Source organism: Falco biarmicus, chromosome 12 (genome assembly GCF_023638135.1).
Source record: "Falco biarmicus isolate bFalBia1 chromosome 12, bFalBia1.pri, whole genome shotgun sequence".
Taxonomy (NCBI): domain Eukaryota; kingdom Metazoa; phylum Chordata; class Aves; order Falconiformes; family Falconidae; genus Falco; species Falco biarmicus.
In genome coordinates, this window is record NC_079299.1 from 6,488,450 (window position 1) to 6,504,603 (window position 16,154).

Genomic DNA, 16,154 nt, shown 5'->3' on the forward strand with positions numbered 1-16,154 from the left:
GTAGGAACAGAAACACACATGTGGCTGCTAGAGAGCCCTCACAGAAACGAGTACAATGTGCAAAAGGTGATTGTCAGAGAATTTGGGGGAGAAATGCTTACGAAGCTGAGCTATTTTGTGACTTACAGCTAACCTCACAAAATTCTTAGAGGAACCAAATCTGCAAGGCAGTCTCTTGTGTGCTTATTTAGTGTAATTAATTAATGCATTTGAACTGCTTTTTTTGGTGCAAAGGCATCTTGATTACAGCATAACGTTCAGATGTAACTGGTGTAGAAGGTCTTAATGTAAATGAAAATACACTCTGCTGTGTTTGAAACCAGAGGGAAGAGGAAATGCCCTGTTGTTAAGGCCACGTATGATGTGGGTCAGAGTCTCATCTGATTTGCATATGCTAAAGGTCCAACTCACACAGAAAGCAACATGCTGAGATACTTGGGCAGCATATAAACCAGCATTACGTTGTCATGGGCGAGACCGTAATGCAAAGATAACGAGGATAATTTGCTTCTTTCTATGAATCACAAGATCCATTCCAGAGTTTGCCTGAAAATACTACAAATGAAGAGCTTTGTGGAGTAAGGTCATTGACTGAGCTGTGCTTAAGCAGAGCTCCTGGGTCCAAGACCTTTTTACAGCCTGTACCAGGTTGACCTTCCTGAAAAAATCAGCCACTTTGGGCTTTCCTCAGTGATCCATATGCAAGCAGAGGCAAGAACACCTCTTTGTTAGTTAACACATAAGTGCAATCAATATTTGTTTACTAGAGTTGAAATTTCCTACACCTCCATGCAAGTCACAGATGACGATTCAAATGCTTTTAGTCTCATTCCGCTCAGGTTTGAAGGCATCACTTCTAGTCATGGTCTTTGACCTAATATGACCTGATTCACTTATGACATTTTTGTCAAATGAACCTTGTAATATATCTTTTTTTAAAACTACTTTTGAGATGATTAAATGCTGATTAATTCCCACAGGGTTTTTTTAGTATTGTAACCTCACCACCTCTTTGCTAAAATAACACTTCTTTTCCTGCTCTTATTCTCAGCCATTGCTTCAAAGGAACACAGAAGGATTTCCCTTGCTGCCCAGTTTTAGGAAGAGGCTTGCAAATCTTGCATTGCATCTCATTCAGTTCTGCATTTTTCACCCTATCAGTCACCTCTTGTGGAAAGGGACAGACTTCTCATCTTTCTAGCATTTTTTGTCTGAGCTTGTTCTCTCACCACCACATCGGTTTGTGTTACTGACGATTTTATAAATACACCAACCCTATCAGGTGCTAATGGTTATAGTTGCTATCAGCTTAGGGTGGTTCTAACCCATGAACAGGTAAGAGATGGAAAGCTTTTTCTTTCTTTGCAGATATGCCAGTATCCTAGTTGGACGGTTGTTTTAATAACAATAATTTCAAACATTACGAAGCTGGCACTTGCCCTTCACTCACTGGTGTAGTCACAGCAGAATGAATGGTTCATTGTTGTAAGAGTCATTTCACTGCACAAAGCAACCTCTATTCACAATTAGGAGGTTAGAAATGTTCAGCCAGTCGTGACAATTAAATAAAATGATTGTCTGAGCATCCCTTAGGGTTATAAATCAGTCTGTCTTCTCACAATTGATGCTACCTGTTTTTTATCCACAGAATATTTTAGAGTGACAACAACCCTAGTGGAAATAGTGCCGTGAAAGGTGATTTCTGTTTCCATGTTCAAAGCAGTTGACTGCACCTGGAATAAAGACATTAGTTTTGTGCCCAGGACTAGAAAAGCTGGAGACAGCTTAGAACAAAGCTACAAAACGATAGTGGGGGCTTTTGAGAAACTGAGCTATGGGAACATCAACAAGTCTTGTTTAGTGACATAGAGCAGTTTATGTTTTAGGAATATATAGATGTCTGACAAAGCCCATGATAACATTTACAGCTATTTAGAAGAGAAAAATACATGGAAGGTAGAATATACCTAAGTATAGTAAGCCTAAGAGAAACAAGGAGAGTTTTACAAAGAAAAACTTCCCAGCAGTGAAATGTACTCCAGATAATATAAGGATGTTTTTTAAACAAAACTCTGAAAAAAGTCTAGTGAGAACATTTCTTCATTGTTTTTTTCTACCTCTATTTATTTATGTTCTCCAGAAGAGCAATGCTTTCTTACTAGCCGGTTCGACACCCCAGCATTCAGCAAGCATTTGAAAAAGTCTATATTCCTATGAAAACCTTTATTTTTTGAACATAGACTCTCCAGCAGTACTTTTTAATGAGCGGTGTGCTTGGAAAGCAGTCAGTTGACCATAGTATGCAAGTTCCTAACTGCACCATTGCCAGTCAGCGGCGAACAATCGGTATGAGTTGTTTAGAAAGAATTGTGACATAGGAAATAGGGTACAAGATGGTTCTGTTCTGTCTGAGGTTGGAAGGAGCAGGAGAAAATCCATCACTGTTTATGTGGTTGTATTTGTGAAACATGGGGGCTGAAGTAACAGAGGAAATGGAGAATGAATACTCATCAGAGAGAGTGATTATTGTTAGATACAGATCCCTAGTCCTGGAAGCGTGACTTAGGGCCAATTGCAAGGAATTCCTTCTCATTGATTTTATAGAACATATCTTAATTTTGAAATTGTTGCTAGCTAGTTATAGTAATAATAATGGCATGTGTTAGTGTTGTAATCTCTTAAGAGCTCATTTCTTCACGTCTTTTTATAGAAACATTAATTCATTTGGCAAACATTTTTGTGATGTTCTTTCTAAAATACTGAGGAAGAATATTTTTGCAACTGCTGCTTTGTATATTTTGGGTCTCATGCATGATTTATCACTTACTAAATTTGAAATCCAAATTATGGAGTTGGCTATAGCTATTGCCAGAAAGCAAGATCTGCAGTGCTGGAAAGGACTAAAGAGGTTATCATCATCTTACTAAGCTTCTACCTTTATTGGAACAATATTTGGATTGTAAGTGACTTCCAGCTTTGCAGTACACAGGTGCTCACTCACAATAGCAGAAGTGTTGTCATTCATCTATAATCAGGGCATTATTTTTACTGTAAGTTATTCCAACTTTGCAGTCAGTGGAAACTAACCAGCTATAGTAAAAGTGTTGTCATTCATCTATAACTGGGACAGTACTTCTATCGTAAGTTATTCCAACTTTGCAGTGAATGGAAACGAACCAGCAATAGTAAGCATGTTGTCAGTCATTTAAAATAGAATGGAAGAGAAAGGAGAAAGATGGTCAAAAGACAGAACATATTTGCAATGGAGTCAGAATAGAATATTCACAGGGTTTCACAACATGTTTTGCAGTTGTTTGGGGTTTGGGGCTATTGTGTCTATTGAAGATCAATTAAATCAGACATTTGGTACAGGCTTCCAGCTGAAAGGCTACACCACCTCCTTTGGCATCTGTCTACCTAAACTTGGACAGAACGAAGGGGTATATGTGAAGTGAACACAGTGTGGTAAAGTCAAATCACTGCCAGTGTTGGGGCCAAGAAGTAAGATGAGCAGTTGCTTGCAGAGCTCAATGTAGTTTCAGCTAGAATGTACCAAGTTAACTAATACCAGCTAACTAAGTATTTTAAAGCTAGCTCAGTTATGGAAGACTGAAGTGTAGACATCTCCTTAGAGTAATAGCTCTTTTAGGCAAGAAGCCTGTCCTTTTTTTATGCTACAAGTGCACTGTAGGCACTTAACAATTATTAATAATAAATAATTAATAATGGCCCAAATCCTTGGCTGTGGTTGTGGAACTTAAAACATAACTCATCTGGAGTTGTAAGATGGCTCAAAACAATCTTAACCAGATCCTGGGCCAGCTTTGTGCCTGGACTTTCCTCCAGCATAAGATAAAGCAGCAGGGTACAATTTGTTCTAAGACATTAGCAAGGGAGAGCAAGGAACATAATGAATAAATTTTATTGGTAATGCATAAGAAGAATGCAGGCTGGTGGCAAATAAGACCATTAGGGGATAAGAGTATAAAATTAGATGGAAAGAAAGAGATGAGATTGGTTTATCGCAGTGGTCCTAAATCAACATGTCATCTCAAAACCCACAAAAGTCAGCAACTGGGTGGAGGTGAATGAAAGACAAGGGTCGAAACAATAATCATAATTTAGCTAAGCATCAGAAAAGCATTTTTACACTTAATACACAATGCATCAATTTACACTTGATAGACAATACTTACACAAAAAAGAGACTTCAGCCCTCACTGAATAGCCTGCAGCACAATACTAAATTCTTTTAATGATAAATCCAGGGGAAAAAAGCAAACCATTTTTATTCAAGGAATTTTCACTTAAATATTTGAGTCTACTGGGAACAGGCTAAAGACACATACCATACTCCAGACTCATGTCTACAGAGGCTTGTGGTTAGGTTTGCTGATGCTATTTGAAGTATGAGGGGCACTATTAGGAACCTTGGTGGAAAGATGCACAGTGGAAAGCTTCAGCTGTTGTTTTCATTCCTCTTCAGAGGTGCTTGATGGAAGATCTATGAATTGTTTACTTGTGTAACAAGGAATAGGGTATGCTGGCAGGAAAACCGAGCTTCGCATTCAGGAATCAAAGGTCTGTGTTTGATAACAAAAAATTTGATTCCTTTCCTGGTGATGTTGTTTTGCCTTTTTTACAACAAAACAAAAATGTTATTCCACTAAGAAAAGACCTTGCTGGCTATTGTTGTGGTTATCTGCTGAGTCATGCCAATAATTGTTTGTTTTAGCATTCTTAAAGAATTGTAGAGATAGTTTGCTTCCCCTCCCACAGAAGCTGGTTGAGAAATGCTGCGTAATTTCATAAATAAAATAAAGCCAAAGAGTTCTTGGTTGAAAGCGTTTCCTTTAATGGTCTGCTATGCGACACTTCAGCAGTTGGCTGACTCATGGCAACCTGAAATTGAAAATGACTTGGAGGTGAGGGAAAGAAAGAAGAGGCCAGGAAGAGTTATACTAGCCAGCATATTTTAACTGTCTATAGAGTAGTCTGATCCTCACCTTGTTCAACTAACCATGACCTCATGGAATTGGTTCAGGTGTCAGCTCTGTGTCTGGTCGAGAGCAGAAGATGTATTTAGGAGATTAACGTAATCAGTGATAAGAATAATATATTAAATTACTTATTTCACTTCTGTGTTGATAATCTTAAATGCTAACAGCAGCACACTGTCTGAGGCATTTTCTTTTAGTCCACCATTTTTGGAAAGCCCTTCACTACCGCCAGAGAGAAAGCTCCAGCTTTGCTTTTGCAATTCTCTCACTTCTATTATATAGTAAATTGTATTTTCTTTCTCTCACTTCTATTATATAGTAAATTGCATTTTCTTTCTATACTAGTTCTATGGAAAATTATCCAAACAAGTGAAATAAAAAATCTTTTCCTACATAGTCGAAAACCAGACTCTAGACACATTAAGTAAAAAGAACAATAACCTTCAAAAAACCAAAACCATCAGAAAAACCCACTTCCCCCGCTCCAGAAACCTCTCCAACTGTGTATCCTGCATTATGCTATTTGCAGATCATCAGAGAAGGCCAAAGTCATCTTGCCTAAGTGCTGCTGTCCTAGGACACTGCCTGTAGTAAGACACATGAAGATCTCAGCTACTTGTTACTCTTAAATACAAAACCGACTTTCCAAAGAAACAAAGACCGCAAAGTGGGAGATTGTTTCAGGGAAGACGGGGGAAATCTCGCTGTGAGAGGAAGGATAACTTTGCTTTTTGAAGCTTTTGGATTCCCTGACTGACTCCAGAACATTAGTCATGCATCCTCCTCATGACCCTGTATTAAGGGTGATCCATGCTTATGAGATGCAATGAACCCGGCTGGGTTTGCTCAGGAGTAGCCTGCCAAGCCTCTTGTATCTGGCTGATACTAAACAGAAACACATTCTCTTCTGGTTTATGCCTGGGTGAGCTGTTCCTCCAGCGTTCAAAAAGCCTTCATTAGTTGTGTTATTTGGAGAGGAGACACACCGTACTCCTCAACCTGAGCTGGCTTAAGACATTGGAAACATCTGAATGCCAGTCCTCCGTGGCAGCTGAGCAGCAGGAAATGCAAGAGGGAGGATACGAAGCGGCTTTGGGGTATTCTGAGCTGTTTGGATCCGGAGGAGGGAGGGCACGAACACAGTCCTCCGACACAGATTTGAAGAGCCATTAGGTGGCTCTGCCTTGTAAATTGTCAGGGGCCTCAGGTTATTATCGTGACACCAGCAGCTATGAAGGCTTTCTGACACATTGCTTTTGTCGTTGCCAGAAGAAGGGAGAGCGGTGGGAGGTGATGCAGAGGGCATTTACACCCACGCTGTGCCGCTGGAGGATCCCGTCAGCGAGAAGGATAACGGCAGAATCACACAAAATAACTTGGATACATTGAACGATTAGAGCTTGGGAACACACGGGCCTGCTGCAAGAGATTACAGATTTCTCAATGCATAATTCAGTATCATAAACATGTACATGACACTAACTCATTCTTCTGCTAGACTACTTTAATTTCTTGACAAAAACGTCACTAAATTGACCTGGAAAGAAAAAGGCACTCAACATTTATCATTGATTTGTGCCCTAAATCATTTTGGCTCCCCTCCTTCTCGTGTAACTGCTAATATGAGCTACTGCAGATTTAGTATTTTGTTACAGATTAATTCAATGGGATTTTTGACTAAACTAGCGTCCAGAATGACTTTGCACTTGGTGACATCTGTGATGCCAGCATGCAAAATGATTCTTCTGGCATTTTTACAAATTCTATTGTACCACAGAGTATGTCCTGAGAAATCCAGCTATGACCATATCTGATTTGGCTAAGAACACCAAGTAATATAACACAAATAACGATAATAGTTATTTTGCGGGACTAACAGCTTCTGGCTATTGTCATTCCCTCTCAGGCAGACTTGCAGCCCAGACATCCTTTCAGTGTTTTTTGCATACCCGTCACAGCCAAACCTCTTTTAGATTTGACTAATATGACCAAACAGTTGTATCAGAACAGTCACATTATGATCCTAATTTCTTCTGGTATAGGACAAGTGGGATCTTAGAACACATTTCTTCTTCCAACTGTCTCTGCCATTCCTTCTACTGATATAGCTGCTGAAGCCCGTTAGATATATATTTTAGATATATCTATTTAGATACACAGATGTATTGGTTACATATAGATCTTAACATTTATATTTGGCTGCCTTCAAGATACTTTTCACTGTCAGAATGGCTTCCTTTTCAAACCTTTTATTTGGAGGATTTTCTGGTGATAGGAAGTCCAGGTCTTAGAAAGTCTGTGATGCTTTAAGAACTGAGGTCCAGTGTCAAGTTGTTAAGAGTCCTTGGTATTTGCTGGAAACAACTGAGGTAAATTTATTTACCAGACTCATTTGCGTCCCCTTTTTCAGTCTGCATTTACATTGTTGTCAAAGGTACACACTTAATTTTTAAGAGTGTGATGCTGCTTCTCTTCTGATTACTCATCTGCATTTTGTGATTCACCTCTACTGCAACATTTTCATTGACATCATCCCTATGCCAGTAAAAACATGTTAACATTCTTACTAAACTGTTATTCATGAGCTTCAGTTTCAAAGCCTGTCCTTCTTCCCTGGTTTAGTATTTTCTAACAATTGACCATTTTTCTCATTGACTGCGTCCTCTCTCACCGTGTTCCTGACACCATTAATTGGTGGTGGATGACCCTGCCTCAGACACCACACTGATCAGGGAAGATGTTGTATGCATAGCATCAAATAACTGAGGTTCATGGTAAAAACCCTTAGATGTGCGAAGCCCAGATCAGAAATGCATAAAGATATTTTTTTTTTAAATTATTTACCTTTTTATATCTCACAGTCTAGAAATTTTTAAAGTATATGTATTTGTTTCTCACGCACAACACATTTTTGACAACTAAACCCTAGAAAACACGGGTACTTGTTAGGGAAGAATGAAATCAGAGAGGCAGAAGCACTAAGATGCCTCAACGTCATTGGAAATCGCAAAGATCCTTGCTCATCGCTTCTGTTAATGGAGACAAGGGGAACGGGCATTGGGAGCTTGTCAGAGAGGAGCTGAGCAGGAGCTGGCTTAAAGTTCGGCATGCCGTGTGCCGGATCCCCGGGGAGTGGGAAAGGCCAATGTAAACCTGTGCACAGAATAGGCGTGGGGCTGGCGAAAGATGCAGAGCTGAAGTGAGACCCCTGCACCCCCGAAAGCACGCCTCAGGCCCCGGGCTCCGCGGGGCGGCGGGGAGCGGAGGCCCCACGCAGACCCGCAGCCGTTCACCTGCGGGCACAGGGCGGTGCAGGGGGGGCGTCTGCTCCCCACGCACAGGCTGCGGCGGGGCGGCTGCCCAGAGCCGGGCACTCGGGCCGGCGGAGGCCGTGCCGGGGGGCTGCGGGGCCGGGCCGGGGCTCTGCTGGTGCAGCCCCTCACGGCCGGCCTCGGCGAGCCCCAAGCCCCTAGAGGCGCCCGGCTCCGCCGGCCGGGACGCAGCTTCCCCGCCCGCCGCCTCCCCCGGGTCACGGCGCGGGCCCCGCTGCCGGCACTCCCGGCTGGGCGCACCCGAGGCGGACCCGGTTCCGTCTTCCCGAGGGGCGGGCCCGGGAGCAGGTTCTTCCCGCGGTGCCGGGCCGTGCCGTGCCCCGCCTGCCCCCTGCCCTGGCCCCGCAGGACAATGGCCCAGGGCCGCCAGGGCAGGAGCTGCCGGGGCGGCCGCTTCCTCTCAGGGCGAGCTGAGGAGCCTCTCCCGCCGCCTCACCTGCGGACGGCCCGGCCCCCCGCCCGGCCCCACGCGGGCCCGCCGAGCCCCATTCAGTCGCACGGGCGGCAGCGCGGCGGTGGGCGCGGCTTCCGCGGGCCGCCCCTTCCTCCCGCCCCCCCGCCGCCTCCCCTGCGCGCCGCCGCCGCGCCCCCCGCCCGCCGCCGCTCCCTCAGCCCCGCCGGTGTCTCCGGCCGCCCCCGCGCTCCCCCCGCCCGCCCATTCTCCTCCTCCTCCTCCTCCTCCCCCCCCCCCGCCCTTCCCGCGCGTTGGTTCGCTCCTCCCCGCCCCTTTCTCCCCCACCTCTCTCGTCCCCTCCCACCCCCCGGCTCCCCGCGGTGGTCTGGCCCGGCCCGGCGGCGGAGGGAGCGGCGGAGACGGGCGGGGAGGCGCTGGCGGCCGGGGCTCTCGCTGTCCGTTGACGCGCCGGCCCCTGCGGAGCGGCGAGGAGCCGAGCGGGGCGGGGGAAACAGCGGAGCGACCGAGGAAGCGGGAGCGGCTCGCCGACCCCCGGCAGCACCATGAGGTGAGGGGCCGGCCCCGGGAGCGGGCGGGCTGGCGGGGGGGGGGGGCTGCTCCGTGTCTCCCGCCTCTAACGGTCCACAGCCGTGAGCGGGGGGGTGGGCGCGCTCGGCCGGCGGAGGGGGAGGGGGCCGGACTGAGGGGAGCCCCGCGGTGGGGGAGGGGCCCATTGTTAGTGGCGGGTGGGGGAGGGGCGGCCCCGCCGTCCCCGTCCCCCGCGGCGGCGAAGTTGCGCTCGGGGGGCGGCAGCGGGGCCCGGGCCGGGGGGGGGGGGGGGCGGCCCCGCTTCGGCGCCTCCCCCGGACTGGCCGCTGCGGTGCGCGCCGGCCGGCGGGAGCGCGGGTCGCCGGTCTCCTTTCTTTCTCTCCCGGTGTTGGTGTGGTGTATTTTTTTTTTTTTTCCTCCTTCCCTTTCCCGTTAAGGCGCGTGTTGCATTGCAGCAGCAGCTGGGCTTTTCCCTGTGTAATCAATAACGAGGCGCCGGGGGCGGGCGGGGGGGGATCCCCCTCTCGGCAGCCGGGGAAGTGTCGCGTTCGGAGGTGTCGGATGTAAACACTGAGGTGGACGCGGCGGGGGACCGGGGCCGGGGGGTGCCCCCCTGCCCGCCTGCCGGGGACTCCCGCGCCCGCCGCCTCATTCATTTGAAGGCGATTTTCTGCCTCACTGGCCCGTCCCCCCTGCCCCCCCCCCCCCCCCAGCTCCGTTTAGCGCCTGTTCCGTTTCCATAATCTCCTTGCTGGATTGCTGCAGGACCCGGTGGGAAACGCGGCTCGGTGGCCCGGGCGCTGCTCGGGCTCTGGGGGACGTAGTGCTCCCTGTAGGCCTGTCCCTCGGCTAAACCCCGGGGGAGCCCAGCTACTCCCTCCGCCCCCCCGCCGCGGAAGGTACTCTGCCTTGCAGTTGGATTTGAACCTTCTTTGTCTTAAAGATGACCGTAAGTCGTGAGTGAGGTCCTTCTGGAGCATGGGTCGGCAAGGTGTGTATGATGAACATCAGCAAATTCCTCTCCCGCATAAAACTAATGAGCCCTTAGAATTTGCTGTAAATTACAGGAAAATCGTAATTACGTTATTTTTTTTTTTTAACTTTAAGGGTTCCCCCCGCCTGACGTGTGTGTGCCTTCAGTGGAAAGGGTAGCCTTGCAGCGGGAAGCATGGGAACAGTCTCCCTGCTGTTTTGTTTAGAATTGTGTTCCTGTATTTCCCTCTAGTTTTCTTTGTTAACTGTGGGTATTCATGTCCGACGTTATTTTAAGGTTTCCTTTGTCTTGTGATAATTTATTTTCACATATTCGTGTTGCTCATGTAGAATTCAGATACCCTGCAAATAAAAAGTTACAACTTAGAAAACTTACACTTTGTATCCAGAACCTTTAAACAGAGGTGATTTTGTTGTGTGTTTTTTGTTTGGTTTTGTTTTTTTAATTATCTTGACAGTCTTCAGCACAATGACTGCTGTTAATCTAGCAAGAGCTGGCATAAATATTTGGAGAAGCCCGGTAGAAATTTGGTTTTCTTAATAGCAAAAAGTACTTTGATTGTGTGGGTGATGCTGAGTGAAGTAAGCTATACAGCAAAACTGCTCTTTCACTGATGTAACTGTATGCGTGCTAGGACTTTTGCCAGCTTGGAGGGAGCACAAATATTTCTCTTAACCAGCATAACAGGAAAGTGCCTAGGTTGAACCTACCCTTAGGTTGCTTATTTAGATGTTTGAATAGTTGACTTGAAGCAGTTAGTAAATACAGGCAGATGACTGAGTTATAGGTCTGAAACTTCTTACCTGCTTATGAGTGCAGAGCCTTAAGCTAGTAAGAGGGAAATGTAGTTGCAAGTTGGATGGTCGCTCTGTGAATGGTCATTGGGTATTTCAGAGAAGTCTGACTTTTGAGAACGCTTGGTTCCAAGCCTTTTGAAAAAACAAGCAAAGTGGACCAATTAAACTACACAGTCTAAGAAAATGATGTGGTTAAAGAAGTATTTTCTCTCTATAGAGGCACTTAAGTTGACTCAGTTTTATTTAATTGGTCTGACTCCAGTACAATGGCAAGCTTTCACTGCATGCTTGCTCTTTGGACTTGTTTAGACTACTATTGATGGTATATTCCTGAAACATGTTTAAACAATATCTTCACGCTGTATGTTGTTTAGGCAGTGTCTTTTATTGTGTATTTGCTGGTCAAGACAAGTTGTGATGGGGGAGGAGTGACAAGGTGGATGGGACAAGTGATCAGCGTTTATATATAGTTCCGCTGTGTGCAAGTGGTGGTAAATCTTAGCAGTTAATACTAAAACCATACCTTAGATATGATGTTGATGGTCTCTTGGAATGCATAAACTGCATTCTGCCATTGCTGCTCTGCAGGTTAAGTATGCAGTTGGTGCTCCAAAGAATAGAAAAATAAATAAATAGAAGTAATTTTGAGATGAGCTGGGGGGGGGGGAGCCCTCAGTTTCTGTTCTGTCATTTGGCACATACATGTGTGAGAGTCTATTCTTCAGCTGTCATGAGCCTGAACTAATTCTGATGATTCCATATTAAGATCTCTCATCTTGTCTGGATGATTAGCTGGTCAGTTATTGAAGAGCAAACTGGTTTTCCTTATGTCAAATAAAACTAAACATTGTAAAGAGCATCTTCTTATTCTAAAAGAATCAGCAGTTCAGTAAGACACAAACATCAGCAGTACACAATAATTAATTCTTGCAGAAGTCCGTTTTGTATTTGAATTAAAATTATATGCTATTTGAGTAGCATCTGTTAGGGGTTTTAGGTTCCTGGTAGACTTTGAATATTAAATATCCCACTTAAATGGTCTAACCCTTAGTATGAAGTTACTTGGTTCAGGAGCCAGCTTGAATAGGGCTTGTGTGTGTATCTCCCCCCACTGTAGGTAAACAGTTGATTCCCCTGAACACCTGTTGCTCTTACTGTGTTGTGGTTAGCTAAGTATTACTCTTAATACAGTTTCCTGAATGCACTTACTTCATAATAGGTATCCAGGAGTAGTCATATTCAGAGAGGTTTCCATTTACTAGCTGACTTGAATATGGTGGTGGGGAGAAGGTAGCTAAGATCTAGGTAACAACACAGTTTGGTGCTCCAGTTCTAGTAATAGTGTAACCTCATCGTATTTGTACAAGAACACGTGTGAACAGACTTTTATTGAAGCATATGTTGAAATCTCTATTGCGGAAGCTGATAAACATAACTACTGCTGGAGCTGGGACTCCACAGTGAAGGTTAACTGAATTATCTTAGATTTTTATTTTTTTTGGTATCTAGCTCATTTTGTATGCTAACTCCAATAAAAATAAATGAGCTTTCCAAGATACTGACTTTTTTTTTTAATCAAACTGTACAGCCTTCTCTTGGGATTACTACATCCATTTCTTTGTGTGGGAAAGAATTGTTTTTCATTAGTGTGCTAGTCAGAAAGCAGACCGCTTAGTCTGGTTTCATTACTCAAGTTGCAGAAACCAGGAAAGAAACAGTATTTTTCTGACTTTTAAATTCTAGTATTTCCAGAGTCCGGTATATTCATTTGTGTTTATGATGTACACAGTTGTGCTACAATTCACACATATGCATATCATATGTGTGAATGTTCACTCTCTATTTAGATATAGCAAGCAGCTAAATTATTACAGATTTTGCCTTTTTAGAAAATCGTGTCATATCCTTATGTGTGTGTTCAAGGTAGAAAGATAGCTGAATTGGTGGTCTCTAAACCATATTAAAATTTGTGCGTACTTACATTCAGCGGCTTTTCTGCTCAAGTGTGTTGCTTTAGAATGTAATTCATGTTACCATCTAAAAGTCAATGTATTTTGTGCCTGAGTTAGTAAGCCTTCATTATATTTTAAACATTGTGCTGAGAAATCCGATACCATACTCAATGATTTTTAATGTCTTCAATACATGAGTGAAAGCCCATGGCAGAAGTAGCAAAATGTGTACCTTCATTAGGACTAGGAATTCTTGAAGGAACCCACACACGTTTCCTAGGGTTTCCAGAAAAGCGGGTATACAAGAGCATTGTATTATTAATGACAGTAGTATAGTTCAGTCTACTGCAATAACTGCAGTTATTTAAGGTAGTAAAATACCAGAGTAGCAAAGCCATTAGTTACAATGGTGGCATTAACTTGTGTACATCAATATGTAGGGTAGCACTTTGGAATTGCGCCTTTACTTTAGTTTTAATACTTGCATGAATAGCATATTTGAAGCAGAAAGCTTAATTTAGTTGAGAAATATTTGACAAAATGTTGGAAGTGCAGGCATGCAGTTAAATTAGACTGGATACGCATAACTGCAACCGATACAGTTCCTAAAATTGTTCATTAAAATTGGTGGTGTAGGCAGGGTTGGTTTTTCTTCTTTTTCAGGTGGATACAAGAATTTAGGTTACTTTCCTTGTTCTTAAGTAAACTAACAGATGGACTGAGTCATCTGTCTGATAGAAGTACAGTCTTTAGCTAGCACTTTATTTGTGACAGTTGCAAGTAGTTTTAGGACGGGTTGTTTCTGCCCACCTGACATGGAATCTGACAACTGTTTTGCCCTCAAGGTCTCTGGATAGTTCAGTGAATTATTTCAATAGTAAAAGTGTAAGTCTTTAAAATATTACTGTGTGAATGGAGGATGCAAGAATCAGAATATTTTATTTTATTTTATTTTTTTTTTAAGAAAAAGCTATTTATGACCATCTTAGCAATTATGTTGTCAGCCTCTAAAAATTAGAAACAGTCTGGGAGTGTGTATAATTCAGGAATGCTCTCTGGAAGGGTATGTACAAGTTTTTTCTTGACTCTGATTCAGGGCTTTGTGTTGTTTGTTGTTGGAGGTCAGAAAATAAGACCGAGTTAGTGTCCTACTTCAGACCACGGTAGCATAAAAGCCTTTTTTTCTACACTTCCATAAAAAGGAGAGGAGTTATTCTTCCAGCACCTGTTTTGGCGGGTGCTTTGCTAGCACGCTTATGCCCGAAGTGAGGTATTTCTGCGCTGCCTCAGGCATGTGATTGGAAATACTGTGTAACGAGGACTGCTTGCCATGCCAGTTTCTGCATTTCATGCAGAACTGTTATAGAAGTAGGTTATTGAACCACTGGATAGTCATTTGCTTTCATTACTAGAGAGTGAATGTATTTTGTGAAACAGATATTATTGCCGCCTTTACTTTGACCTTTCATCTAGAATTGCTCTTGACAGTTCATGCCTGCTTCCACTCAGCAGTGTAGAAATACATGTGCCAGCTCTCTAAACATCCAGACATGTTTGGGTTTTAAGAGTGCTGTGGTGTTGAGGGAAAGCAGAAGATATGTGCTTTTTATGTTTGATTAAAAAGAAATACAGAAATTTGACTTTTAATAGTAGCTAAACGTAAATCTAGCAGAGACAGAAGTCATGCAAGCCTTGTTGAACAGCTTCAATGTATTTTAATTTTTCATGGTGCCTGCCTCACTGCCTCACCCCACCCCTGCCTTCCCTGCCAGTCCTTGTGAATTCTGTAAAACTACCTCGTGTTCTTGGGCTGTTGACATCTCTCTTGGGATTAATATGAGAGAGCAAAGCCACTTTTGTATCTGTCAGTATTTAAACCTGCCAGATGAAGAGCCAGTGTTGTGTCCCTCCTGTCCCTCCCCTGCCCTAACGTCCCATGTACTGTCACAAACCTGGAAAAGAGCAAGGCTTGTTGAAGAACATACAGAATCTATTTTTTTCCCTTTCAGAAATGGCTGCACTACCTTATTTTAACTTTCAAATTTTCTAACTTAAGAAATAAAAACATATGTCTAAGTAGCTGAGTCTGAAGTAATTTTGCCTCATTTTGAAATGTTCCCTAACAATGCAGGTTTTAGAGGAAAACATTGAGTTTTATTTCAGATACTCCCAATTAATTGTTGTAATAATTCATATGCCTCTCTCCTGTTGGTTATTACAAGTCTCCTTTACCATAGCTGTTTCATGACTGATGTTTAAAAAGTTCCAAAAAAGAATGTGAAAATCATGCTTGCCACCTTTTGACAGTGTTATGCATGTGCCGTTCCTAATATTACGGTTCTGTAGACACTTACGGGCAGCTGATGGAATTGCTTCTTGGGAGATGATGTGACATTTTTCTGGGTTTACTGCCCAAATGCCGGTGACAGCCAGGTGGAGGAAACGGAGCTGTTCAATGTGACGCGAGATGAATTGTTGATCTACTTTGGATTAGTCTTTCCAGTTGAACTGCTAGTAGCAAGCACATGTTCCAGGAATCAATGCACAAGTTAATGTGAGGAGTTCAAGTAAGATTCTCTTGCTCTCTGTGAGTAGAGGTTGTTAAAAGAAAACATGGTCAATAGTCAGGCAAAAAAATACCTGTTCTTAGTTTTTCACGTATTGAAAATTCTCCTGGTGAAGCTGGCTTCTATAAAAGAAGAATAGTAAAACCTGTTTCAGTTTAGTCCAAAACTAGTATGCTTCTTTGCTAAGTGTATAGGTTGGTGTTATGGGTTCTGTTCTTTTTTTTTTTTCTTTTCTGTTTTTTAAATTATGGTAAAGAAAGGTGCTGACACCCAGTGAAGTATGAGGGAGAGCAGTGGAAACTGATTGCACTCCAGAGGGTGATACAAAAATGCTACTTTGCTGGACTGGTGTGCTGCCAGAAATAACTGTCTAAACTCCTAGTTCGCAGCACAAACAAGATTGGAAGGATTTTGTATCAAATGTTCTCTTATTCTTTTGTTATTTTTCACAAATCTGAAACTTCTTTTCTGTTTCCTGAATCAGATTACAAAGCAGTCTATACTTATTGCAGGTTCCATAAGGAAGGTCAGGTAAGGTGGTTGTGTTTAAAAGAGAAAAAGTTTTAAAA

The 16,154-nt window shown here is 43.5% G+C and overlaps 1 protein-coding gene across 7 annotated transcripts in view; it reads left to right on the forward strand.

Annotated features, from left to right (window-relative positions):
• Positions 1-9,031: 9,031 nt before the first annotated feature.
• The window catches only part of ENAH (ENAH actin regulator), a 99,484-nt gene continuing 92,361 nt past the window's right edge, over positions 9,032-16,154 (forward strand). For 2 of the 7 annotated variants that reach the window (XM_056357124.1, XM_056357125.1), the window contains exon 1: positions 9,041-9,294. In XM_056357124.1, the coding sequence (XP_056213099.1) occupies positions 9,290-9,294 (5 nt within the window). In that variant the 5' untranslated portion in view covers positions 9,041-9,289. Of the gene's footprint in view, positions 9,295-10,036; positions 10,267-16,154 lie in introns of those variants that run through there. The other 5 variants (XM_056357117.1, XM_056357122.1, XM_056357123.1 and 2 more) reach the window with 5 other exon arrangements.